The 27,945-nt window shown below is 37.8% G+C and overlaps 3 protein-coding genes across 5 annotated transcripts in view; 2 read left to right on the top strand and 1 right to left on the bottom strand.

Annotated features, from left to right (window-relative positions):
• The first annotated feature begins 1,258 nt into the window (after positions 1-1,258).
• On the top strand, positions 1,259-13,073 carry LOC114356566 (luciferin 4-monooxygenase-like). 2 transcript variants are annotated; one of them, XM_028309778.1, is made up of 12 exons: positions 1,259-1,419; positions 1,769-1,891; positions 2,443-2,650; positions 3,537-3,729; positions 6,613-6,756; positions 7,384-7,537; positions 9,064-9,198; positions 9,692-9,823; positions 10,116-10,196; positions 10,658-10,804; positions 11,637-11,802; positions 12,932-13,073. In XM_028309778.1, the coding sequence occupies exons 2-12, from the start codon at positions 1,811-1,813 to the stop codon at positions 13,057-13,059; spliced, it is 1,569 nt and encodes a 522-aa protein (XP_028165579.1). In that variant the 5' UTR covers positions 1,259-1,419; positions 1,769-1,810; the 3' UTR covers positions 13,060-13,073. The 2 variants fall into 2 exon arrangements, with proteins under 2 accessions (XP_028165579.1, XP_028165580.1); XM_028309779.1 differs by lacking the exon at positions 1,259-1,419 and adding an exon at positions 1,491-1,515 and having other exon boundaries at positions 12,932-13,066.
• Positions 13,074-15,818: 2,745 nt separating this feature from the next.
• Pi4KIIIalpha (phosphatidylinositol 4-kinase III alpha) overlaps positions 15,819-27,945 on the top strand; it is a 67,669-nt gene continuing 55,542 nt past the window's right edge. Inside the window, exons 1-7 of the mRNA XM_028309776.1 lie at positions 15,819-15,992; positions 16,934-17,144; positions 22,723-23,447; positions 23,732-23,845; positions 24,968-25,145; positions 26,931-27,031; positions 27,740-27,890. Coding sequence (XP_028165577.1) covers positions 15,906-15,992; positions 16,934-17,144; positions 22,723-23,447; positions 23,732-23,845; positions 24,968-25,145; positions 26,931-27,031; positions 27,740-27,890 — 1,567 coding nt within the window. The 5' untranslated portion in view covers positions 15,819-15,905. The remainder of the gene's footprint in view (positions 15,993-16,933; positions 17,145-22,722; positions 23,448-23,731; positions 23,846-24,967; positions 25,146-26,930; positions 27,032-27,739; positions 27,891-27,945) is intronic.
• On the bottom strand, positions 17,550-21,617 carry LOC114356562 (glycine-rich cell wall structural protein-like). Of its 2 annotated transcripts, XM_028309773.1 has the most exons (5): positions 21,504-21,617; positions 21,388-21,418; positions 19,864-19,944; positions 19,087-19,146; positions 17,550-19,015 (listed from the first exon to the last, which is right to left on the bottom strand). In XM_028309773.1, exons 1-5 carry the CDS (start codon positions 21,552-21,554, stop codon positions 18,912-18,914), a joined length of 327 nt encoding a protein of 108 aa, XP_028165574.1. In that variant the 5' UTR covers positions 21,555-21,617; the 3' UTR covers positions 17,550-18,911. The 2 variants fall into 2 exon arrangements, with proteins under 2 accessions (XP_028165574.1, XP_028165575.1); XM_028309774.1 differs by lacking the exon at positions 19,087-19,146.

The raw sequence follows: 27,945 nt of genomic DNA, 5'->3' as shown, positions 1-27,945 counted from the left end.
CCACGTATTTTTAATAACAGAATATGTGGTCGTAATATTAACACAGTGATCGTGTTCGTGACTGTTAGATAAAAATGATTGTCGTGGCAAACGTAGTTTGTAGGTACAGTCGACATCAAAATATGTTTACAGTAAAAGCTCCTAACTATAGTCGCGACTGGGCGACAGGCGGCAGCAGTGAGTGTGCGAGCGCGACAGCAATATAATTACGCGCGAGCGATAAAGATGGGTAGCTTGGGGTCATTGGACAAAATTCTACGTGCTCGGCGACCAGACTTTACTCAAAACGGATATATTTAATTTCGCCCGTTTTAGCCAAATGACGTCCACTGGTTGACAAAGCCTCACCTAAGGATTTCCAAAACAACCGGTCCTGAGGGCTGAGTGTGAGTTTATATCAAACGTTGTCACTAGTGAGCGCATTACAAAAAAAATATATAAAAATTTTACTTCTTGAAAGTTTCCGCTGCCATATACCTAATGTCACTTTTTTACGCGCTCACTAGTGACGACGTTTGACGTAAACTCACACTATTGTATTTACTCTAAGCCCTCGGAACTCTTGAGCTGCCCACATCCAGGTGCTTCCCGCGTCTTTCACTAGAACGTCGGGTCAACTAGTGGGAGTCTTTGTTATTTCTTATGATATTTTTTTAGCTGAATGAGGATGAGGATCGAGTCTGCTACCAAGGAGCTCCTTGGTCACGATACAGATAATAGGGGGGTACATAAATTATGCACAAAATAAGTCTTAGAATATATTTTTTGATATCGACATTACCTACTGGTTGGTTGGGTTGGGTATCATATAAATAAAGTGTACCTACTACACTCTCTCATGGTCACTAACATAATAATTATTATTGACGGGATTGCTACCATGTACCTTAATTTAGAGTTTCCGATATTTCGGCACTGTTGCAAGCACCATGGTCACCGACCCGGAGTAACTGAGGAAACTTGCGGATGAGATGTTATGGGCAGCCATATCGGTCTACCATCTTTCGCAGTCTTTTATTACGATTGCCTCCCGTACCAATATTCAACACGACCGCGGACTTTGTTCAATTCTCCGATGTTTGCACATTCCGTTGCATCCCCACTTCAGACGTTTGAAAGTGCTTGTAGCAGGAGATGCGATTTATTTGACGCCGAGTGTAAATTACAGTGACGCTACTGAAGAACCTTCTTTTATATAAATAAACAACATTGCGCTACTTATGTGTTTGTTACTCGATCATTGAGTAACGAGCGAGTGGTCGACAGTAGGGACCAAGGTTTGCCAATTACCTCACGTTGCGTAGATCAAAGTCTATTTAATGTTTATCTAGGCGTTTGTACTCGTTATCTTAAGAATTTATCACGCATTATAAAATAGACAATATCATAGAGTCGGCGACTTTGTGATAGTTGTTGAAGGTATGTTAGTATTCGGTTATCACTTGTTTATTTCACATCATTAAGGCAAGTCGTTTAGTAACTATTTTAGAAGATTAACTATACTTACGAGCAAAAGTATGGAATCACCCCATAATATTACCTTTAAAATGATACCATGTTTATTTGTCTTCTTGGTAATAAAGTTTTTGTGATCGCTCGAAACAAATAGGGGATTTCATATTTTTGGTCGCGAGTGTAGATTTTAATGTTATTTTAAAACTACAATGAATATTTATTCACTACAATAATAAAAATTTTATCTTCTAAATCTAAACATCCAGTAACTTTAGATAAATTGTTAACTTTTTAACTAGTCTTATATTTACAGATTCGATAGTTTGAAGTTGCGAGAGTATTTTATAATTAAAACATGAAAATCGAAAGCAAGTTTTACCATCTTGGACATGTAGTACTGAAATGCTTTCGAACTCGTCCGGATAGTATTTGTCAGGTACGTACTTTTTCTTTTTATATAAAAACCGGTTCTTTTCTGATGACCAGTAACGGTTTCGTTTAGTCCGTGCCAATAAACCGGTAAATGTCGGCCATTTGGTGTAGTGGTTCATAACGGACTACTATGCCGAGAGGTCCCGGGTTCGATTCCCGGCCTTGCAGAAATTGTAATGATGAATTTGAATATCTGTGAAAGGTCTGGGTGTTACTATGTTACTACTACTACTATGATAATAATATGTATGTATTCAAAAAAAGTTTCCCTTATAATAACACATTACTTTGGGGCTAGATGGCGCTGCAACGGCAACTTCACAGTTGTTGAATTATAGACTAGCGGCCGCCCGCGACTTCGTACGCGTGGACCCCGTTTTACCTCCTTAGGTTGAATTTTGCAAATCTCGCCGTAAAAACAAACAACGTTCAACGAACATTAAAAATAAGAATTGGTAAAATTGGTCCAGGCATTGTTGAGTTATGCGCTTACCAACACATTTTGCGTTTTTTTATTATTATAGATTAATTAATTAGTCTATGTTTTTCATGCAGATCGATGCCGCCACAGGGGAGTCGGAAACGAACGCCTCCGTGCTGTCCCGGTCGATTCAGCTGGCCAACAGCTTGAGAGCCCTAGGTTTGGTTCCAGGAGATGTCATGGCACTGGGCGGAAAGAAGCACTTGGATCTCCACATACCGTACTACGCTGCTTTGTTTAATGGACTGCCCTTGGTTGGTGTGGACTGCTTATTTAATAATGGTAAGTCAATAATCGAGTTAATCGACAAATCATTTAGGCTGAGTTGTACCATCTAACTTTAACTGTAACTATAACAATGACCGGTGTTTTTTGTATAGAGTTTGACAGATTCTTGACGTTTGTTAAAGTAAGATGGTGCAACTCAGCCTTAGACCAGAGTAAATACAAATGAGTCATCTTCATAGAAACGCACCGAGCGCTGTTTGTACAAAATTCGGGGCAACTCACCGCTAATCAACGCTAAATTTTGTCAGTGTGTGCGTGCGCGCCGCATACGTATTGGCGCGGTCACATACAAACCGCGCTCGGGCGTTTCTATGAAGATGACCTACTCATTTGTATTTACTCTGCTTAGACTCTACTACTGGTGCACGAGCACGACCCTCTAATTCACCAAAAGAATATTTGGCTTACGCCCCTATGGCCAGGCGGGTTGTGGAGTCTCCGCCAGCAAACCCTTTTGGGTTTAATTTTTTCCCTGAGTTGCATTTACGACATTTACGAATCTACTCGAAAGTTCTGGGTTCGATTCTCAGATGGCGATCGACAATAATATGGCGGACGATCATTTTGTGTATTTGTTCCCAATGTAATTGGGGCATTGGTAGGTAACTTGAATCAAGATTGTCAAAAAATACGTGATCCATGCGGAATCCTTTCCTGAAGAAACTTTCCGGCGACTGATACAAGTGGCTAAAATAAAAAAGTTTATTCAGTATATAGGCCCTTCCCAGGGCACTTAAACACGTCTCAAATATAGCTTGCCCTACCAACACTTCGGCGGGACAACATAATATGGTGGTGCTGAGAAGAAGTGGCGGAAGAAACTCAGTCACAATTAAGCAACCTGAGTTGATCTGTTTTAATTCTTTTTCTTCTATTCCAGCCGAAATCGAATCTTTGTTCGCATTGACGTTACCCAAAATAGCATTCTGTGATCCTGAAGACTACGTTAACTATGTGAGGGCTGCTCAGAACCTTGGATTGGACACAAAGATAGTCACTTTTGGTGACGGCCCTTGTAGCATGAAAGCACTGATAGAAGAATACCCATCAGAAACTAAGGAAGAAGACTTCCAGTAAGTTAAACAAACGATTTTTTTTGCATTAAAAGCTGATTTACACGTAGGTATTAAATTGTTAAATAGGTAACTAAATATTAACTTAATTTTAAGTGACTTATGCCCATTTTCACCATCAATCCATAATTTTTAAGTGACCACTATGGAAACTCATAACAGGAATTTTGTTCGCATAGGGGTCACTTAAAATTAGAGATTGATGGTGAAAACNTTTTTAAGTGACCACTATGGAAACTCATAACAGGAATTTTGTTCGCATAGGGGTCACTTAAAATTAGAGATTGATGGTGAAAACAGGCATTAATTGCATGTAAACACAGAATTTAGTACCTAGCAAGTTGCAAGTTAAAAAGTTTTTAGCTAAAGTTTCACTTGAAAGTTCTGTTTACATGCAATTTATTCACATACCCCTTTACTAATAAAAAGTTACACAGTTGTTGATCACCGTTTTAAAATGACATTTCCATACTAAACGTCTCACCGAGCGTGTAAGTTTTATTAGTAAGGGGGTTAAAATTTAGTTACCTACTTATTACGTGTAAATCAGCCTTGAGTTGCATATCAAACTGAATTGCATTTTCATTGTTAAAGATAATGCATTTATCGTCATACTTAAGTATTATTCCATCTTTAAACCAGGCTATAAAAGTGATTATAATTTAAGCAACGTAAGCAAAAAGACCATCGATATAGTGCCCAAGTAACATTTTACTCCATTTAAGAGTTCACATTTAGTTCCAATGTGTACTTAAAGCATTAGTACAGTTCACTCGTGATGTATAAGCTGTATTATTGCAATTAATTACACCTATACCTGTCTAAGGGACTTATAGGAGTGTAGACTAGTGTAGAGTTATACTTTTATACGATTGTTGGTGTTATAATACTCTAACAACTATCCTTTAGTCAGCCGTCTGACTAAGAGCATTATAGGAGGGTAGAGATACGGCAACCGCTGTTTAACGGCCTACTTGTACGATGTTATAGAGCTAGCATTTTAATAGAACACACGTGGTCATTTATAAAGCCAAAGGCTGTTATGTTTACTTGTTTTAGACTGTTATACAGCTAGTAGCTGTAGTAGGACTTGTTTGTGTTAATAAAATAACCTTTTTTTACTATCTGTACAAAAGTGTTTCAATGGTTCGCATGTGCACTGTAGGCTGTTAAAAGGACTATATGTGTTGTCCATTAACATCAATAGCAGTTTATTTGTCCACAAGTACTACTCTTATTTGCTTTAAGCTGAAAATGAATGTGAATGTGATATTCTATTACACTTTTCCCCAAGCCTGTTTTTAGTTGTATTTATGGTGGTTCTGTACATGATGCAGAGGAAAATATTATGCCTGAACCTGAAAGTTCCCTTCAAAATATACAGATATCAGAGTGTGATGATTGCAGTTCTAGTGATAGTGAATACAATTTTGATTTAGACAATTATTTAACCTTTAGCAAAAAAATAAGAACATGGGCTATTGAAAATCGTATTCCTCATTCCGCTTTGAATAAATTGTCAGGCATAATAAACGAATTTAAACCGGGAACACTACCGTCTGATGCTTTAGGTATTCATACTTGACTATTAGTACCTGGGCTAGGCGATTTAACGGACATTAATAATTTTTATTGCGGATCTCTAAAATTTCAGTATTTGAAAGAATTAAAGATACACAATTGACCTGAACTAGGTACATCTTAAAGCTGTACATAAGTTCACATTAGAATAAATTTATAGACATTAGCGCTGTAGTGGTACAAATGTGGAACTTCATATAGATAACAGCATTCTAACAGAACACATGTGAACCTAATATACGCTCACCGCATTAAATTGGAGTTATAACAGTTCACATAGCCGTATTTCATTTCCACCATTTTGTTCTACATAACCTAAAATATTTACCAAATAAATCTCCAAAATTAATGCAGATTTATCACAAAATTCGCAGATAGAGCGATTGAGTTTTGGTTTCATGTTATAATTAATTACCGTAGTATAATTATAATGCCAATACAATATCAAAAACTGAAAATTGTAGATTTCCTCTCAGCCAGTTTTAAATATTTTAAAATGAATATCGCGTTTTTACAGAGGCGCGTAAATATTTTAGCTGTAAATATGTATACATTTCACGATAAAGTTGCATTCCCAATGGCATTAACATTATTAAGTATTTAAAACCCGTGTTATTATTTGCATAAATGATTATCCGCCCGAGTTGTTTCCCTCTTGGCACTCACGTACAAATACCAAACTAATATTAAAATGTGGAAATAATTTAAGACACACGTGAACTTTAGGTAGCATTGGAGTACTTTTGTCGGACTTTATAACTTTGAAAGCTGTGCATTTAGCCACTTGTTACTCTTTATTGTCCTCACGTACGTTGTATGGTTCACACTGCGTCCCATATAGTGCCGTAAGTCAGCCTTAAGTACGATGTTACTACTTAAACTGCTATTATAATGCTATTATACTGCTAATGTACAGCCATAGTGAACTTAAAGCTGTCTAATTTGTGCCCAAACTGGTTCTATAAAAGCATTATAGCAAGCTATACAGCTCGTATACAGCTGACATACACAGCTTGTGGAGTACATGTGAACGACTATTGAACTCTTAAATGGAGTAAAATGTTACTTGGGTGGATATAGTAGGCATAGGTATATAACACGAAATTAAACTGCAAACAGTAACTTTGGCTAACTCAAAGGTGAGATCGGGCTGTTTGGCATGGAAGTAGATGTTATGACGTAGGCATCCGCTAAGAAAGGATTAACCACCCCTAAGGGGCTAAAACGGGATCCACGCGTACGAATTCGCGGGCGGCCGCTAGTCCTTTATATTTTTTTTTAGTTTTCTGTCTTCTATTTAAGGCTTCCTGAGTTTGATTTGAATAAAGTCTACATCTGGCTCATATGCACCAGCGGCTCTACGGGGACTGTAAAAGTCGCTGCTTTCAAACACGCCACTTGGCTGAGGAAGGCTCTTCATTATGTGCAATTAATCAAACCCCAGGAGTGAGTATGAGGAAGTATGATTATGGATGATGTATTTCAACCTGCTGTAGGCCTAGGATGCGCGCCGCGATAAGCGGTTATCACGCCATTTTATCGATTTTGCCCATACATTTTGACGTCGATAAAAGCTATCACGGCGCGCATCTTAGGCCTACTGGTGTGTTTATTTCAGTAGTGTGATTAGAACCAACATTATTTGATCAATGTAAGGAAATACTCGCGCAATGAGAGTTGAATCGATCAACACAATCAAAGACTTGTAGATGCCTTAACGTCTTAAGCCTTGATCACACGTACCGAGTAAACGGGCGAGACAGTGCTCTCGGCCGAGTACTCGGTGCGTATGAACATTTCGCCGAATGCTCGGCCGAGCGCTCGACTATGTGACTCGCTCACCCAACTGTCTCGACCGAGTAAACATTTTACTGTCTCGCCCGTTTACTCGGTACGTGTGAACAAGGCATTACTACGCGCGAGCAGCGAGCAGCGGGCTCGTACCTATGTGTACTCAATTGATACAGTATCTGATACATTACATGTTACACGGCTAGATGAGTACCTTGCTTTATACCTACTAGTCTTTTTTCTGAACAAAATGGTGTAGTAACTAATACGATTTACTTTAAGGGATGTAACCCAAACAGCTATAAATGTGGCCCCCATTCAGTGGGTGTCGGGTATCTTTAACCCCGTGGGCATGCCAATCTTACATCAGACCATGGTGCAGACCTCCGTCAACTTGACTGTGGAACACATGATTTATATCATCAACAAATACAGGGTGAGTATTTAGGTACCATTATATTTATTTGATGCAAACTTTACGTCAGAACGGTCAGATCCGAATCCGTGAAAATACGGCTCGGTAGTCGTAGAACTATGCTGTCATCATTTCAACCAAAGGACGTCCACTGCTGAACATAGGCCCAATGATTTCCACAATGGCAGGTTGGTGGCGGCCCATTGTAGGCTAGGCACTTAAAGAAAACGATTTTGTAACATTGCACGACGACTCGTGTTTACTAGATTATGTAAACATTATTATCTATGACGAAGTGATTACTTGCTCAGTGATCTATGATAGGTACACCACAAGCAAAGTCGTGATCACACCGTGGTAGATTAAAATGTATCTTTATGACGAGCTGACTGATGGGAAACTGCGTCATTTGTATGAGACGTGTCACCATTAAAATTCAAATTGCAAGTAGGCTTTTAATAAAATATAACTTAAAAAAAAAACGACTTCAAATGCGTGAACACAAAAAAAAACTAAAAATTAAAAATATTGCGTATAAAAAAGTTCATCCCCAATTTTCCACCCTTGGGGGTGAACTATTTTCTTCAAATTCGCATGAAACCACCCTTATGATAATACCTATTCAACAAAAAAATAATCGTTCAAATTGATTTATGATCGGCGGAGATATTGCGTATAAAAAAGTTCATCCCCAATTTTCCACCCTTGGGGGTTGTTTTTTCTATTATTAAATTTAAATGGGACCACCCTTGAGGTATTACCTATACGCCGAAAAAAGATTTGTTCAAATCGGTTCATAATTGGCGGAGTTATCGCGTAATAAACATAGAAAAAAAAAACATACGGGTCGAATTGAGAACCTCCTCCTTTTTTGAAGTCGGTTGAAAATCATTTTTACCACTCAGCCTTTGAATAATATTTCCTGTTTTTGCAGCATTTTTATTTACTGCTCCGCCCCTATTGGCTGTATGTAGATTGTACTGATGTTGAATAGCCTTCCTCGATAAATGGGTTATCCAACATAAAAATAAATATTAGTTTAGATTGTAGCCATGTGAGCGCTACTAAAGCCCTAATGTGAAAGCGCTCTTATCGCTCGCATTCACCTGTGCGCTTCGTCTTGTAATACTAAAGCAACGCCCGCGGTATCAATAAAGTAGTCGCCCGACCAGTTAGAGGTCCCGATGTAGGCCGTGCGGTCCGTCACCATGTACTTGTTATGGTTGACCCGCGCGTAGGGAATCTTATCCTTAGTGGTATTACCATGTCATTGCTAAATCAAGTGGCAATTGGCGGAGCACATAACTCGTAGTGACGATGGCCGTTGGGGCAGAAAAGTTCTGGAGTGGCAGCCACGGGCCTGAAGACGTAGCGTGGGCAGGCCTCCTCCTAGGTGGACCGACGATCTGCTGAAGGTCTCGACAAGAACCTGGATACGGGCAGCGCAGGACCGGTCGTTATGAAAAGCCTTGGGGGAGGCCTTTGTTCAGCAGTGGACGTCATTTGGCTGAAACGAACGAATAACCATGATCTTTATTACTTTACAGCCCATCCAAGTTATGTCAGGGCCGGCTATAATACATCATGTCTTGAACCACGAGAAGCCGTGCGACTTGTCTTGTTTCGAATCCATCATATTGGGAGGGGCGAAGGCGCCAAAAAACCTAGTGGTAGAACTCAGAGTAAGTCCTTAGAAAAATCTTTTAAGTTTGATACCTCCATAGAAACACAAAAGGGTGGGAACCGACACAATTTCTGTCATAACCAGTGATCGGATAATCCGATGCATATTTACCTAAAGTTCATTTTCGCTAGGAAATTATGGAAGCGACTTCATAAAACATATTTTAAATAATTATAAATCCCGGGATTCCAGAAAATTGTAGAATATGAAACTAGTCAGTAACATGGTGAGGAAACGGCTTTAGCATGACATGACATGTTTAGTAAATACCACTTACTAAAAATCAGGTTGAAAAAAGTGCATTCCACGATAGCCAACACCTCAACTCTAGGCATCCGATTATCCAATCATTGGTCATATAACATTTACATAGGTTTAACAAATAGCCTATATTCATATAGGTACATAGATAGATTTAATACAAATAAGCTAGAAGAAAGATGCATTTTTACTAATACTCATATTGTATCTTAGTGTTATCTTATTTCCAGTCCAGACTTCGGAAAGGGGCCATAGCAGTGGAAATGCACGGCCAGACGGAAACTATGGGCCCAGTTCTATTCCCCAGGCCCGATACGCCCGTCGACAGCTGTGGCTCTCCGACGTCCATTTACCAAGTACAGGTATGTACAGTTCACTGTTCACGAGGCGAAAGCTGAACTTTGCTAAGCAGCGTTAGACGTCCATCCACAAGGTGGACCGACGACATCATAAAAGTAGCAGGAAGGCGCTGGACGCAGGCCGCTACCAACCGGGCAACATGGAAAGCGTTGGGAGAGGCCTATGTTCAGCAGTGGACGTCCTATGGCTGAGATGATGATGATGAAGCTGAGCTTTGCATTTGTGTGTGTTTTTTTTTTGTTGATTTAACCCTTCATAAGGCAAATCATGTTCAAAATGTTGTCTTTGTGACAGATTGTAGATCCTGACTCTGAGACAATTATCACAGAATCAAACGTTCCGGGGGAGCTTTGGGTCAAAGGAGATATATTTGCGGTAAGTTTGTTTCACTTCAAACCCACGATACCCCAGACGATGCCCCTGGTGGTATCGTGGGTCTGAAGTTAGTTTGTTTGTGTAGGTAAGAAGTTGGTATTTAGTACGTACAACCCGAAATAATCGAATTGCCTAAGTTAGGATTCCCATTAACCGGCGCGAGTCGGCACGCAGCACAGCTTCCGTTCGGCCAAAAATACGCTGGAATACGCTCGGAGCCGACCGACGCATGCTCGCGTATCCGTCCGGATTGAAATGTCAGTTAATCAGTTGTAAGCAATTACTACTCTAAGAACTGTTAATAAAATACTATTATCTTCATGGCCGTGTAAGTGCGCTTCGTCGTGATACGACGCGCGTCGGTCAATGGGTATTGTCCCTAAGATGGGAATCGAACCTTTTGCTTGCAAAGTGACGTCGAGAAATTTTCACAAAATTTGGGAATTTTGTTGTTACTACAGGAATACTATAACAGTCCAGAAGAAACGGCCATGGCGTTTTCAAAGGACGGATGGTTCAAAACCGGCGATATCTTCTATAGAGACGAACGGGACAACTACTACTTCTGTTCGAGGATCAAGATGCTCATCAAGTACCAGTGTTACCATGTACGTACAATAGTCAGCGTCAAATAGATCGTGACACTCAAACTAGCCAATAAGTTCGCAATACGTCTTTGTTACAATTGAAATAAGTCCTGCCTGGGCTTATTCTTCAAATGGGATTCCAAAAAAAAACGTATCAGAGAGCTTTGACTTTTCCAGCTTCCAGAGGGCTTAGTGAGTTAGTGTAAGTTTACATTAAATATACATGAAGATTTTAGTTCTTGAAAGTTTCCGCTAGGGGCGCTGTACAATCCGTTATACATTTAATGTCACTTTTTTAAGCAGTCGACATCGAATACGTTGGACGTAAACTCACACTACGCCCCCAGATATAGGCAGCTTTATTATTGTAAAATTGGGTATTTAGTAACTGAGCAATTATTGCAATTTTTTAATTTTTAATACAATATGTTTATTTGTATTATTTATTTATTTAATGTCGACCGACACCGCCTTCCCCTTCATATTTTTTTTTAAGTAACTGTCCTCACCATAGGTTGTCTGGAAGAGATCGCATCATAGCGATAAGACCGCCTAGTTGTACCTTGTATGTTCCTTTTCTTTCTGTTCTTATCTTTGGTGTGCAATAAAGTGTATTTATTATTATTATTCGTTTATTCATTTTTCTTTCTTATTTTTAATATTTTCAATACATTATGAAAACAAAAATCTTAAAAATAGTTAACCCGCTGGTAGCGGAGCAGGGCCCAAGCTACCGGTGGTCAGGGTCACAGGCTGAGGAACCTCCGGACAATGCGTGCCGTGCTGAGGATCACCGCCTTTTGAATCTGACCCTTGAGCCAACCATCTATCATTATTATTAATATGCCCCCAGGTAATGCCAGGAGAGTTGGAGGACGTGATCCGCTTGCACCCAGCGGTATTTGACGTGGCGGTGACGGGAGCACCGCATCCAGTGGATGGCGAGCACCCGGTCGCGTTCGTTGTGAGGAGACACGGGTGTACTGTCTCTGCGCAGGAGATCAAGGCTCTGGTTGCTGGTAATTATTTTTTAACCACAACGGGAAATCTCGAGCACCTAGGGAGTGGAATTCACGGCCTGCTGCTGTTTTTCTCGAACACATAATCCGGGCCTCTTCAAGAGAGTGAATAGGCTTACAGGACAGGTAAGTATGTACCCTCCTATACAACATTTCACTTAAAATCAGGTGTGATTGCAGTAAATACCTGCTTTTTGACACGGGCACACTGTCTCCGCCCAGGAGATCTAGGAATTAGTTGCTAGTAAATGTTTTTTTTACTACGATTCTGGAGGATAGGCATTCAGCTGATGGAAAGGTATGATCGGTTCGAGGGAAAGTTCATCTCAACTGGTAGGAAGTCACGATTAAGCCGAGCGATAAGGATGGGTAGCTTGGGGTCATTGGACAAAATTCTACGTGCTCGCAGACCAGACTATAGGAGAGTTAGAGTAATGCCAGTGGACGGCGAGCACCCGGTCGCGTTCGTCGTGAGGAGACACGGGTGTACTGTCTCTGCGAAGGAGATCAAGGATCTGGTTGCTAGTAAGTGATTTCACAACAGGAATGCTCCTGCATCCATAGGCGTACCCAGCTTGTGGCCTAGGGGCAGTGGCGGATTTACAGTTTTGCCGCCCGTAGATTTTTATTGGGCCGTTGGATCTTTATTTAACTTTTATCTTCTGAAATCGAGTAAGCCTCATCTGAAATCTGCCGCCCCTAGGACGCTGCCGCCCCTAGGCCGCGGCCTATACGGCCTATTGACAGATCCAGGACTGCCTAGGGGGCGGCAAGTCAGATTATTTGACTTAGCGTTAGCTCCTTCAGAGCGATTTCCAGCAGCTGCCTTTCCCCTGGGTACGCTCATGCCTGCATCTCAGCTGATGGAAATTATCATTTTAAACAATACTGTTAATGTTTTATAAGATTTTTTTTTCTTATAGTCTTGGCAGTCCCAAGACTATAAGAAAAAAAAAATTGCAAATGATCACAGCAAAAAAAAAATGTTTTATAAGATGTGTTAGCTAAAACTGGTGACTGGCAAACACCAGTGGGCTTACGACAAGCCTACTAGAAATCAAACACGGGACCTCTGGGCCTGGTAAAACACGGATAAAACGCTAGTTTAATATTTCATTTTACATTACAGGTAAACTTTCTGAAAAGAAGCAGCTTCGCGGAGGCGTAGTGTTCTTGCAAGAGTTACCGATGACATCTAATGGAAAAATATCTCTCAAGAAGTTAAAGAGTATTTTAGAAACCGTTGTTAGAGAATAAATGATGGGATAAGACTGGTTTATTTTATTTATTAACTAGCTGTGCCCGCGACTTCGTCCGCGTGGACTAATGACTTTGGGTAGGCACTTTTAATAATTTAGTCTAATTATTTTACAAAGGCCTATGTTCAGCAGTGGACGTCCTATGGCTGAAATGATGATGATGATGATGATGATGATGATTTTACAAATAGCTTTTGCCCGCGACTTCGTCCGTGTAGAAGTCGAAAAAGTTCTCATAGGATTTTTAAATGGTTTTTAACGTTATTATCTAAATGTTTGAATACTATTTGATCGTTTAAACACAGTGAATGATTCAATTACATAAAATTTTAATGATACTTTTCACGGCTTCGCTCTCATGAATGTTAACGACCGTCAAAAGCACGTCGATAGATGGCGGTCACTAATTTAGACTTTGATTTGCTCGTTTAAACACAGTGAATTATTCAATTACATAAAATATCTATAATGACTAAATTTTAAATATTATGAACAGTTCTATAAATGTAATATTTAGTTCCTAATTAGGACTAATGATACGTTTCACGGCTTCGCTCTCATGAATGTTAACGACCGTCAAAAGCACGTCGATAGATGGCGGTCACTAATTTAGACTTTGATTTGCTCGTTTAAACACAGTGAATTATTCAATTACATAAAATATCTATAATGACTAAATTTTAAATATTATGAACAGTTATATAAATGTAATATTTAGTTCCTAATTAGGACTAATGATACGTTTCACGGCTTCGCTCTCATGAATGTTTACGACCGTCAAAAGCACGTCGATAGATGGCGTTTTTAAGGATATTTCTCACCTCTTAACTTAGATTAATAATCTAAGCCTCTTAACTATTTATTGAAATTTAGTTTGTCACATATCGTCATAAATTGTAGCCTATATATTAGCCTGGGTTATAAATAATAATACTGTAAAGTTTCAACAAAATCCGTTTATTAATTTTTGCGTGAAAGAGGAACAAACATCCAGACATCCAGACAAAAAGGTTACAGTGAGCCAACCATAAAAGATAGACATATGCTGTAGCGGAATTTTTTGTAGAACTTTTAAAGGGGAAAATCCTATCATACATAATTTATGCGAAACTTTAACCGTTTACGCAGCGTCAGCTCTCAAAAGGAAAAAAATCACTGATTTGAAACATTCTTCATTGGTGCTCCGCTCCTAGTGGTCTTAGCGTGATGACATATAGCCTAAAGCTTTCAGGGATTAACGGACTATCCAACACAAAAAGAATTTTTCAAATTGGTCCAGTAGTTCCTGAGATTAGCGCGTTCAACCAAATAAACAAACTGTGATTAATAAATTGCGCCACTACAAACCGTACCAACAGATGGCGCTGTTACGATCTTACTATGGCAAACTCCACCGCGCATACAATCCTGCATCGCGGTGACGAAGTTTTTTACCCTGCCCAGTATATATAGACAAACCAAAATTGTGTAAATTTAATGCTCTAACTCCTTATGGTGGTTGAGCGTCATGTTCCACAACTTCAGCTTTATAATATTAGTATAGATATAGATTTTGCCTTCTAATTTAACAAGAAGACGGTAGTCGTGCAATTAGCGTTACCTTTACAATAAAAAGAACCTTTGTATGTACTATGGGCCGCACTTCCAGCTACCCATTTCCGCTCATGCCGTCTCGTTCTATCGCAAAGAATCACCATTTGATGAGAGCGAGAGAAAAGACGGAAATGTGTAGCTGGAACTGTCGACTGTATGTACCTAGTAGAACGGCCCACTGTAGGTATGTAGTAGGTGCCTATTCGATTATGCTCCACTAAAATGTGAAATTTTATGGGGCTGAGGCACGGTAGCTGAGGATAGGCAAACTGAATGGATTTTGATGAAACTTCAAGAATTTTTAACTATAGATAAAATACTATAATAAAATGAGGGTAAGTTTTATTAAGCTACATTTATTATCTCTAAAGAAATACTTGTAGAAAAGATAATATAACTAATATTTTAGTAACGAAACGCAGCCATTACTGACATTTTGATAAATTTTGAATAGGGCTGTAAAGATTTTGTGGCAGTAAATCGATAAATATTAATGATAATTTAAAATCATGAAATCATGATTTTCTTTTGAGCAAACAGTCTTATATCATCTGAAGATATAAAATGTTGGCCCAACCCAATCCAAAACTCAAAAATCCAAAGTTAAACGATAAGTTTGGTATTGTATAAAGAACTTTAGAAGATTTTATTAAAAGAAAACTTTTATCTATCGGAGCATGCTATTTTAAATCTTTCTTTACTTACTCAATAAAATCAACTAATATCATCATATTAGTTATTGGGTAAGAAGATAATACAAAATTGCAGATTGTTCTAAATAACAATCGATTACTCTTAAGTCTAATGGCGTACATCCCTATTTTTCTGGTCTGTCACTTGCTGTCAGTGTCAATCAACTGTCAAAAGTCTGGCGAATTTGGCGATCTGCTGAGTGTATTTTTACGTAAAAATGTATATTNTTAAACGATTAGTTTGGTGTTGTATAAATAATTTTAGAAGTTATTATTAAAAGAAAACTTTTATCTATTGGAGCATGCTATCTTAAATCTTTCTTTATTTACTCAATAAAATCAACTAATGTGATGTTATTGGGAAAGATAATTCAAAATTGCAGATCGTTCTACATAACAATCGATTACTCGATTAAGTCTAATGGCGTACATCCCTATATTTTTCTGGTCTGTCACTTGCTGTCAGTGTCAATCAACTGTCAAAGTCTGGCGATCTGCGAGTTCGATCTGCTGAGTGTATTTTTACGTAAAAATGTATATTATCGAATAATTTATACGAATGATGGACGAAAACGACTTCTTCAGGCAAACCGTGCAGCACCTGGCACGATGTTTGTCGAATATAAACCCCACACCATGGGAAAAGGTATGTTACAAAATCACGTCAATTTTGTAATCTCTTCAGGAAATACTGTAAATCAAGTTTCGCAGTCGATTTCGGTAACATAATTAGCGTTACTTGACAAAACTTTAGCATTCAGACAGTCATTTAATCTCTGTAATATGTTTGTTATTAAAGGTAAACAGATTGGGTATGATCTCATACTGTCCATGGTTTTGGTTATCATCGATTTGTTAGGAATCAGTTATGATTCATCGATTTATTGTTATTGTTTCATTTGGCTTGTCTGAAGTTGTTATTGAAGTTGTTTAATGTCATTGTAACTTGATAATTCAATGAGATTTTGTAGCCATAACAAACAGAAAAAGCTTTTATGTTAGCAGCCTAATAGAACACAATCTTTTTAAGTATTTTCCTAATGCATGTCCATGTAAAATTTTATAAAATGATACTTTTTCCTGTTATTGTTTTGTAATATTGTTTGTTTTTAAATAAATTAATAAGTTTCAACAAGTAACAGCCTTATTGTCAAGGTTCTATTAACATAAACTCAACTTATTTTTAAAGTCTCATTGATTAAACAATAGACATACACTATCTATCTATAACTAATTATAACTTGTCTTAACAACTTGTCTTTAACTCTTATCAATATTTTTATGAGCTATAAAAACTCTCCCATAGATTTTGCTTCACAAAGGTCATAAAATGTGCTATTACCTCACTGTTTTTTTTATATCTCATATGTGATTAACTATTTATTAATTTCAAAGCTAACTCAACATTAACAATTTAAAGCAAATTGCAATCTAACTAGATTTTAATTAGTCAGTGTCAAAATTTGAATAAGTATAAAATCAAAATATCACAATTTAGGTGGTCTTATTGCTAGGATGTGATCTCTTTCAGACATTAGTCAGAAGAAGTTTCTTAGAAATATTGGATTTAGAGTAATTTGTTTTTAGGTGAACACCCTATTCATGCTCTGCCCTCAAGCGGGCTCATCGCTGGTCGTGACTCCGCGCAGTCAAGAAGCCTGCATAGCGCTCGGACTGTACTTCCTCCAAAGCGGTCTCCAACACCAGGATAAACTCCTCCCGTACTTCCTGAAGGTCCTCAAATGCCTGGCTAACGCACAGTTCGAGGAGCCACTGTACAAGATCAAGAATGGTGACCGTGAGTACTCAATATCATATACTCGTTAATTTGTAAAGGTATGTAGTATTGCAAGACTACTTTGTGGCCAAAGTACACCTAGTTACTTGATAGTAATTTTTAGCCAAAAGAAATCCTTTAACAAAACATCTTTCTAAACTATTTTTGGACTTACAAAAAAAAGGAACCTAACTGTAATGTAAAATTTTAATATTTTTTCTTATTTGCACTTGTACATTTGATCTTAACTTTACATAATATTAACATAACATAGTACATTTACATATTTTCTGATTAAAATAATGTCAGTTTGTGGATGAGTTGAGAATATAATATTATTTATAACGTTTTTCTTTAATTTTTGACGTTAATTAATCTTACACTGCTCTAATTGGCTTTTAAACTTGTTAACCGAACTGTTTACTCTAAAATCGAATATTTTTTGTTTTTCTATCACCACAAGAGCACGGACCGAGTGCAGAAGTGACCGCATGGGTCAGGAGGGTGAGGTGGACTAGTGAGTGTCCGTCCACTGTCAACGCTTAGCGATCACAGACATGCCATTGTTAGAGCTCGTTCCCATTATGGTACACACTTTAACAGTGCTAGTTGGGTTTTAAAATTTTGTTTAATTGTTACTAGTGATCTATTCTGATTTGATATTAATTATTTAACATGATTTTTTATTTTAATGGCTGTTGTATTAGAACTTGCTAGATGGCGCCACTCACGTAATACAGAACTTTATTTGACGGTGGATGACGCCAACTGATAAGCGCAAATACTGTAAAAGTGGTCAATTTAAAATGTATATTAATTAATCAACTGAATAGGTTTTAGTGTTCTTGTTAGATTCTCATTTTCTTCACACAAAGGAACAAGGAGATTAAAACAGTGATAACATTTAAGATTCTTTCTTTAAAGTATTTTATTGCTCTATTATCTACATTATTTCAGTTGTACAGTACACAATACACATTATGTAATTTTATCAACAGAACACACTTTTAAACACACAAATACATTGCACTCTGGGAACGAGCCCTGATCTAGCTCTCATGTTTTTGGAATAATTTAAAATGCTTTGTGTATTTTATTTTCAATATTTTCAAAATTTGCATGTTCTGGCTGTCTTTGATGCATTCTCATTAACTATTATAGTATCAACTGTATGTAGAGTCTGATGCTGATGTAAATATTAGTTTCTTACTTGTCAACAACAAGTTACAAAAGGGACATAGAGCCAAAAGTCTTGCAAAATAGGGTTCAACCGGGCTAAAATGCGCGCCATGATAAAATCTTATCGATGATAATGATGACGACAAACGTTTAGATTTATCGATAAAATGGCGCCATATACAGGGTGACTGAAAATTAGTGACGGAACCGATAAGGGGAGGTAGTCTAGGTTATTCTGATAGATACCACTATGAGACCAATCGTCCGTATTTATGTTTTTGTGTAAAACAATGACAGTTACGAAGATTTAACAATAAATATTATTTATTTAGAAATCTTGTTGCAAAACAAAACAAAGTAGGCCAAAATCACATTTTTTTAGGATTTTATTACTATTTGCAAATTTTTGATTACACTCTTTAAGTAGGAATATCTTGGAAAGGGTTAAATAAGGTCTCATAGTGATATATGTCAGAATAACTCTAGACTACCTGGCCTTAACGGCTCCGCCTCTAATTTCCAGTCACCCTGTATGTTCACGTAACCGCAGCACGCATCCTAGGCCTTCTTTATTAGAACTATTAGAAGCGATATAATGCGACGCCATGTTTACTTCTTTCCGTAACCACCGCTCACTCCGCTACCGGCGCTTCCGCCGGCGTTACCGCCGGCACTACCGCCCATTCCGGCGTTGAAACCCATGCCGGCACTGGCTGTAAAGCAATGATACGTTTAGTTATGAAATAAATTCAAACTCGAGTGTTGCAAGTAAAAATTAATCTACCTTCCTCGCTTCCTTCGGTCTGATCATCACTTTTCATCAGGAGATAAGAGCCAAGAGTGTCTGCGTTGTAAAAAGATCTTTTTTAATTTTAACACTAAAGCTGTTCTTTTCTATTTTCTATCTTCAAAGGGGTTTGTGTATCAAGTATGTAATTGTAATAATATTTTTTCATTATAAACATTGGCATTTTACACATATATTAAACCTATTGCTTCAACGCCAACTCAGTTCCCTACTCACTACTCCCACTCTTCTGTGTAAGCGCATAGCGCCGGGAGAGTTCCGAGCCAATAGAATTTATGAAAAGCAGAAGTAGAAAAAAGTGATTACAACCTCATCGAGCTAACGTGCTCCTAGCTGGAATGCTAAACCTCACTAAACCGCACACCTCTTCGCTTTCGCCCCATCTGTACCAGAGCGTCTATTTGACGTCACGGTCACATCACGGTGTAGTACCATCTTGATGCGCCATAGCATAATATCAGAGTAAATACAATACAAATGAGTAGGTCATCTTCATAGAAACGCACCGAGCGCGGTTTGTATGTGAGCGCGCCAACACGTATGCGGCGCGCACGCACACACTGACAAAATTTAGCGGGGATTAGCGGGGAGCCAGTCGTGGTTGCGCCGAATTTCGACTGCGTTTCTATGAAGATGACCTACTCATTTGTATTTACTCTGATAATATTGAGTTGATAAATCAGTACATTAAGCTGCACCAGATTTAATGAGCTGTCGAAAGAAAAATTGCTGAGTTACCCATTTCTAACTTACCACCGAGTCCCCCGCTGGCTCCAGCACTTCCTCCCGCGTTACCCCCCGCGCTACCCCCGGCACCGCCTCCTGAACTGGCCCCTAAAAAAATAAATAGATGATTAATTAGACTAAAGTATTCATTCTTTTCTACTTATATTTCAAACTAGCGGCCGCCCGCGACTTCGTACGCGTGGATCCCGTTTTACCCCCTTAGCGGTGGAGTTTCGTAAATTCCTTTCTTAGCGGATTCCTACGTCATAATATTTACCTGCATGCAAAATTTCAGCCCGATCCGTCCAGTGGTTTGGGCTGTGCGTTTATAGATCACTATATCAGTCAGTCAGTCACCTTTAACCCTTAAGTAACATCCTTATTTTTGGTTACACTTTGAACACCCTGGGGCAAAAAAATACCCCAAACGGAAATTGAAAAAATTTAAGTAAATATTTAATATCAATTTAATTTTGTGATTTACAGTGTATTAATGGAGTCACTGAATTATACGATTGCTTTAAAAGAACGTCAATCTAGCGTAAAGAAACACCTTAAATCAATCATAACAAAAAACAAATAATTTGTCATTGGCAAATAATAGTCTCCACAATGGTCTTCTAGAAAAATCTTGGAAAATTATTGTGGGAACCAAAAATTTACACTAATTGGACATTGAATAGATGTTTTATGCATATTTTAAACACAAAATGAAATAAAACGAAAATTTCTGGCTTTATAATAAAGCAAAATAAAAAAACTTATTTTTTTTATAAAATAATGAAAAAATATTTAAAAATATCTTTTATTTATTTTATTCGTAATTATTTTTTTCAAAACACATCAGACACGCTGAATTACTACGTAATTATCACTTTTGAGCCCTGTTTCTGTGTCGAATTTATGAACGCTCTGTTCTGAGGGGATGTCTTCAAAGTTCGAAAAGTATCATGTAAATCAAGCTCTAATTATCTCTCTGCATTCTAGAGACAATGTGCTACTTAATCGTCATATAAATATTTACTCATTTTGTTTAAATGTTGTAAAAACCTATTAATAACATGTTAGGTGATGATAAATTAAAGTATGCGTAACTAACACCCTGGGGTAAATTTCTGCCCCACCTACCTGTACAAGCCAAACGGATGATTTTTTTCACATCCCGCATCTACGAGCTTAAAGCGCACACTCTGGATTGAGAATACACAAAACGACATTGCACTAGCTACGCTAGCAAAAAAGATATGTAAATTTTTATGCGCCTGGGGTAAAAAAATACCCCACGGTGTTACTTAAGGGTTAAGTTATATACATTTAGATAAATGTGGCTTCTGATTCACATATTTATAGTCTGCAATGTCTTAACCGAACTGGTAAAGAATACATCAAGTTTATTTTTATTTTCTGTGCTTGAACCTAGGACCTTGTGAGACAACGTGAGAGTCCAAATAATAACCATTTAACCACAGATGTGACAACACAAATATGTATAATGTATTTTACATAAAAATAATAAAAATACTAGAGAATATAATACAACAATTAACTTACCAGATTGAGCGCCAGATTGCTGCTGAAAACTCTAGAAAAGAGAAAACACATATTCACTGTTATTGTTTTATCTACATTATAAGACATGCCATTTTACTATCAAATATTATACTTACGTCACCAATCAATATTGCCACCACAAAAACAATCAAAGCGTTCTTCATCATTTTAATTTTATTATAAAAAAATCTTTCAGCAAGTTATTCGTCTTGCGTACAGTGAGCGACACATTTTCATTTGACACCAGTGTTATTTATATGTGCCCCTTATTTTCAAGTCGAGTGACATAATAGCCATGATGGGTTTATAATCTCATAGAATTGAAACGCCTGTGAATTAAAATCGCTCAGTCATGGTGTTAGGTTTGATTGCCCTTTAAACATATTTGGGTAAACAACGTCGTTATATTTTGGAATGAGCTAGAAATAAACTTTGTCATTATCGTGGTATTTTTAGGACGAAATAGTAAAAAAATAGAAAAATACATTTTAGTAAACTGCTCATATTATAGCGCTAGTCGGCTAGACTAGAAGCGTAGTGTAAAATGTCCAAGGATATTTATTTATTTATTTAGGGCCTACCTAAAAGATAAGGAGACATGTAGGGCTACTTTTATTATCTTTGACGTTCATAAGTGCCAAAATACTGGTCAAAAATGAATAAAATATTTCATAATTTTGATTTTATAAAAATAATTAAATAACTGATTTAAAAAAACTTAATAAGATTGTTAATTATATTTTAGGTAGTCTAAAAACTTATATAAGTCTATAGCGTTACAAAAACTACACATAATTTCATACACAATAATCACCCACTAAGTTAGCTTAACATATAATTTTTCCCACATTATGGACTTTGCAATAGATACATATAAGTACTTTATTTACCATAATAAGTATAACGATTGTCGTAGCCTGTTTATGTAGGAAGTACATCATTAGTTTTAATGGTTTCGAACTAAAAATAGTGACACAGAAAATAAACATTATTTTTATTTCACTAGATATCAATAGGTATGATAAAAAAACTTGTATTCATTTGGGAACGAATGTATGACGTGAGGCCGAAAGTAGTTCGACATTGGTCGACTGTAAGAATTAGATGACGTCACATATCACAAGACTGACGTCGGTTTGTCCGAAAATATGACGTAATAATATGTCCGCATAACATCGTTATACTTCGCCTGAAATGCATCCAACTTTGTCCCATAAGAATACAAAACTATAGGGACACACATTCACTCATCGCTGTTCAAGCCACTAGATGCATCAGCTCACATTATGTATGTCCTTAGTTTATTAAAATACTAACTCCTTTTAAAAATTGCAGGTATACCAATGTCAGAGAAGTTCAGTTTCTGCCTCAACACACTCCTCTCAGACGTCGCCTCAAAACAGACAGCGATCAGGGAGGAAATCATCACAGCGCAAATAGAACTTATGTCCAATCTCACAAAGATCATTATGAACTGCCACGAAAGCAAAGACTACACGCAGAGTGTCTCAAAGCTGCAGCTCTGCAAGAATACCATACCGGTTCTGATAGGTCTTGCTAGATCTATGGGAAGATATGCGACTATAGATCCTCCCTTACTCTGCCGGTTGTTTCCCCAGCCGAGCAGTCCGGCCAAAGCGAAGGAAGCTGAGCCAAACTTCGAGTATTCTACTCTGGATAAGAAACGAAAGTTCAATCAATTCAGGCCGATCATACCGCGATCATTGTCCGGGAATTTGAATCCGAACAACGAGATTTTGATTGAGAATGGTACCGACACGATTGATAGTGCTGGGGGTACATTAAAAAGGGGGTCTCTTCACAGCTACAGTTCGGTCCCTTACGATCCGACGACTTACTTCTTTCACAAGTTTGGATCCAGTTTTAACCAGTTTCCGTACATGAGGTTCTCGGAGTCGCCCGAGAAACGGATCAGTGTGCAGTTCTACGTGACGTATCTGCAGTCGATACTGTCGCTCGCTAAGAAGCTGCTGACCAAAGATTTGCTGGCGTTTTTGGATGAGGAGGCTGAGGATATACACGCTTCGGGACAGATTCAAGTAATTGTTTTTTCTTGTAACGTTTATCATAAGGGTATCTTTCACGATCTCCTAGTCTCTCATAAGTACTTATTAGCAAGTAAAAATAAGAAGTATTTTTAGTGTCAGTTTGACGCTGGTTTCGTTGTTTCTCGTAAGTATGCAACGATTAGCCTGCTTGACACTTTACTCAAACATGATGAACGAGGCCCTAATTCGGCCTATATTAGGCCATGGCACGTAGATTTAATTTTGATCCCTGCACAACATTTTTTGTGATGAAGTTTAATGGCATACATTTTCAGGTGTTCCCATACAAATCATTTTCGGAAACCCTCAACTTGGTGATGGTGACATTGCTGCGTGAGCTGTTGCAGCATCAGAAAGACCTGCCTGGACCTTTCACCAAAGATGTGCAGGTATACATTTTAAATTAGGAATTAGCATCAATTCAGCCACTGGACGTCCACTGTTGAAATAACTGAAGTTTCTGGAATGAAGGCCTCGATCCGTAGCGCAGCTTGGTGACCTCATATTACTTATCGTTTATGCTATTTTCAAAAACTTCTTTCATGATTTCGCGGGTAAAGCATAGTATATGAGACTCCACCGATACCACAGTTCCACCTCTCTTTCCAACACTGCTCCTGTATACATAGTTATCTACAGTTGGCCACAAAAAACCCAGCCAGTAAAGTTTTTGTTGTCTTATGGGATACGGGACTATTCCCACTTGTCGTTCCCACCGCTGCAACACCTGTGCAGCCAGGATCTACAGCTTGACCTCCAATAAAGACCCAACCGGTGAATCTTATGGGATAGTGTCACAGAATAAGTAATAGTACAGGTACAGAAGGATTACTCCGCAAGAAGATTTAAATAAATGCGAGTCTTGCTACGACGCGATACAGTGGAATTAGCTCGCACAGCACTACGTACTTACAATTTTATTCACCTACAAGTTTTATCTCTTTCTATCGCGTGCCTCTGAACTCTTCTTACGCTGTTAGGGTTGCTGTCTAGTGAAAAATTAATTAATCTACTTATATGTAATGAGGTACTTATGTAGGTAAGTACGCATTCATTATGGAAAACCTTGGAAGAGGCCTTTGTCCAGCAGTGGACGTCATTTGGCTGTAACGAACGAACGCATTCTGAGCAGTAGTCATGGTAGGTTAGGTTCCTATACTACTATCCTAAGAATTATTGGTTACCTACATGGCCAACATACCTTTCAGCATCTTTGGGAAGCGAAAAAACATATAAATCCGGTGTAGATTTCTTTTCGAATTTAAACACCCGAACGCCGCACATTTCTTTCTCTTTATGTCCATTTTTAAATAATACTTCGATCACATACTACAACGCACGCCAGCGTCCTGACGGGCGCGCGCGTGACACTCGACTGATATAATACCCGCCGGCGGGGCGCTTCGCTGTAGGTAATTATCGGATGTACCGCGCGGAGTGAGCCAGGCCTGATAGTGTTTAGTTAACATTTAATGTGATCTAAATGACATTATTTCATATTTCAATTACAGGAATTCGTCAAATGCCTCTTCCTAAGCGGGCAAACGGAACTGCAAAGTCGCCACCACGACGCCTCTGAGAGGGAGGACAGAGAGACCAACTTTGCTACCGTGAACAAGTTCAAAGTTAACGTCATGGCCAACTCGGCATGTGTCGACCTGCTAGTGTGGGCTATTGGGGATGAGACAGGTAATAATAATTAGTTTTTATACAATCTTTAATTTGCAGAAAATAAAATTACCTTTCTGAAACTCATAAATTAAGAAAAAGAGAAAAAAATATTCTGCATACAGTAAACTCTCATTCAACATTACATTTTATAATAAGTAATATATTTATATTCTTCTACTGATATAAAATTGGTGTTTTAATACATATTTTGAAATATAACTTTAATTGTATCACATATTTTTATTACATTTATTTATTGAATCGACGACATTATATTTTATTTACTATCTGAAAATCTGTCATTGCGTTCGTAGTCATCTTACGCCAATTTATATGGGAAAAATATGCCCACAGTATCAAATGTATGGTTATTGTAAAATATAACGCAAACAGCTAGGGACTGGAATTCGCTGGGCGAATAATCCGGGCCTTTTCAAGGCGAGAGTGAATAGGCACTTACAGGGCAGATATGTATGGTACATAGTACCTAGACTGCATTTCACTTGACACCAGGTGCGATTGCGGTCAAATACCTGCCTTGTTACGCACAAAAAAGTGAATATGTACTATAATGTCGTCGAAGTGAAATATTTATATATTTAATATTTATTATGGTTTTGCAGTGGATGAGGACTATGACGTGCCAGCACTTATAAACGCTCTAACAATATTAATAGGTATCTCTGCGTGCGTTTGAGAGTTTCCCCTTTTGCTAACAAATAACATACTCTAATAACTTATGTATAAGGTTGAATCTTAGGTGGTTGAATGAATATAACAGAGCTATATTTTGTATTAAAAATGCGAAAATAAAATACCAATATAACCTTAGGTTCTACGACATAAAAAAATTGATATACATACTTGCTCGTGAAAACATTCATACTAAAATTAATAACAGCATGTCTATTCATAGGAATTTAAATATATAACCCAATCAAATTATAATATATTTACGTAGTGTATTAATTACTTAATACAATTTTATGAGGTCTATTTGTACAATCTAGAACTCTTATCTAGATCAAGTCAATGTCTATTCTCTTGAAGGTGGTGCGCGAAATCTGTTAAATACAACAAAGCGCCATTAACAGCTTCAAAATGAATTTAGAACTAAAAGATAATGCAATAAGGTCTAAAATGCTTTGAAGACAGATTGTGCGAATAGCCTTTTAAGTGTGCCGTCTGCTTCAATAACAACTAAATATTGAAACCATAGTCATATCAGTTATGGTGTTAAAAGCGATTCCTTATATTCTTTTGATTTTACATGTTGTTTTTGTCACACAAATGTAATAAAACGGTATAAGAGAATAGCCCAATGATAAATGATGTCGGACTGATCAAATCAAGATTCGAGGACCACGGGTTTGAACCCCTGCATCGTTGGATTCGTGGTGAACTCTCTAGTCTTACCACGTGGTACGGGCCTATCTTTAAAAAAATATATGTCAGTATATCTCTTTAAAAGCACACAGTACAGAATAGATTTTCATATCACATAGGCATTGCAACATATTACTCGTATGGCACTTAAATGAAAAAATCCAATCCTTACGGCGACCCCAGTGCCCCAAAGGTCCTTGCTGGAAACCAGTGTCGTGGCTTATTTACTTAAATTGTCACGACTAATGCTGAGCCAGGACCTTTTTGGCACAGTTCGCAATCGTTAATTTCGTTGAGTTTTTTTTTATTGTGTGCCAAATAAACATTTTCATTCTTTCAATTGCCGTTTTATTATGTTTGTATGACTCAAAAAAAAGTCAGTTTGCATCTATTTGAATGTATGAATTAATGTTTTAGGTGCGGATTCTCTCTGCGGACGCTTGACGGAGAAGATAAACTCCAACCACAACCACAAACTCATACTGGCTCACATGCCTCTACTGATGGTTTGTCTGGAAGTAAGTATCTTTTTAACACGCTTTTATTAGGTCGTCTGTCTAAGAATCTGAATTACATGCACTTCTAATTCTTGTATCATCATGAAACTTGGCTTGTAGATTAGATGACAACACAATAATTATGGTACCATCAAGGTGGTCTGATGTTGGGACTGGAAGGTGGCCATAGGAACTCCTAAACGAAACTGCGGAATCGTATCGAGTTTGGGTTCATTAGATTTGTCTTTTCCACACTTTATTGGTTTTAGTTTTTTTAACTATTAATTTTTTTCTGTACCAATTAAGTTGTTATTTTGGTGACCTCGTGTCAACATTCGTTCTGTGAAGCCAAATGTTCGTGTTTCTGCCTTCAAAAGAAAGAGATTTATAGAAAGGCCCCGTTCCCATTTCCCACTCATTTCAAACAGCCTGAAAATCGTTTCTTAATGGATGCTGGAATAACAATCCTTTTATGTTACTACTATTATGTGAAAGTTTGCGACGATAGAATATGTTTGTTAAACCACGGAACTAATTTAGTTCAAAGAATACAATAGACATTTTGATAGCTAGGGAAACAAAGTATAGTTTTATCCCGGTTTTAGAAGATGGACGAAAGACTTCAGAAATATTACACCCCAAAAAACATACGATCGAATTGAGAACCTCCTCCTTTTTGTTGGTTAAAAGGGCCAATTAACATTGATTCCTTCAATTTCTTAATTTCAGGGTTTAGGCAAACTAGCGACCAAATTCCCGACCATCGCGAACACCTCAATATACTGCTTGCGAGACTTCTTAGTAACACCTTCGCCGATCCTGTTCAAGCTGCATAAGCTGGAGCTGGAGAAAACTGGCAAGGAACACATGAAGGTCACTTGTAAGTTATACAGGTTTATACTACAATGACGAGGTTTAACCTTTAGAACTTATAA

The sequence above is a fragment of the Ostrinia furnacalis genome, unplaced genomic scaffold, assembly GCF_004193835.3.
Source record: "Ostrinia furnacalis isolate ACB-3 unplaced genomic scaffold, ASM419383v2 OfSCF2829, whole genome shotgun sequence".
In the NCBI taxonomy this organism is placed as follows: Eukaryota; Metazoa; Arthropoda; class Insecta; order Lepidoptera; family Crambidae; genus Ostrinia; species Ostrinia furnacalis.
The sequence above is the reverse complement of the archived record's forward strand: the minus strand, read 5'-3'. Positions and strand labels throughout refer to the sequence as shown.

Coding starts and splice junctions, on each gene's coding strand:
- LOC114356566 (XM_028309778.1), top strand. CDS start 1,811: ATGAAAATCGAAAGCAAGTTTTACCATCTTGGACATGTAGTACTGAAA. Junction 6,757..7,383: donor CAATTAATCAAACCCCAGGA/GTGAGTATGAGG, acceptor ATTTACTTTAAG/GGATGTAACCCAAACAGCTA. Junction 10,197..10,657: donor TCAAAGGAGATATATTTGCG/GTAAGTTTGTTT, acceptor TTGTTACTACAG/GAATACTATAACAGTCCAGA.
- LOC114356562 (XM_028309773.1), bottom strand. CDS start 21,554: ATGATGAAGAACGCTTTGATTGTTTTTGTGGTGGCAATATTGATTGGT. Junction 21,419..21,503: donor TGGCAATATTGATTGGTGAC/GTAAGTATAATA, acceptor TCTCTTTTCTAG/AGTTTTCAGCAGCAATCTGG. Junction 19,016..19,086: donor GACCGAAGGAAGCGAGGAAG/GTAGATTAATTT, acceptor ATTGCTTTACAG/CCAGTGCCGGCATGGGTTTC.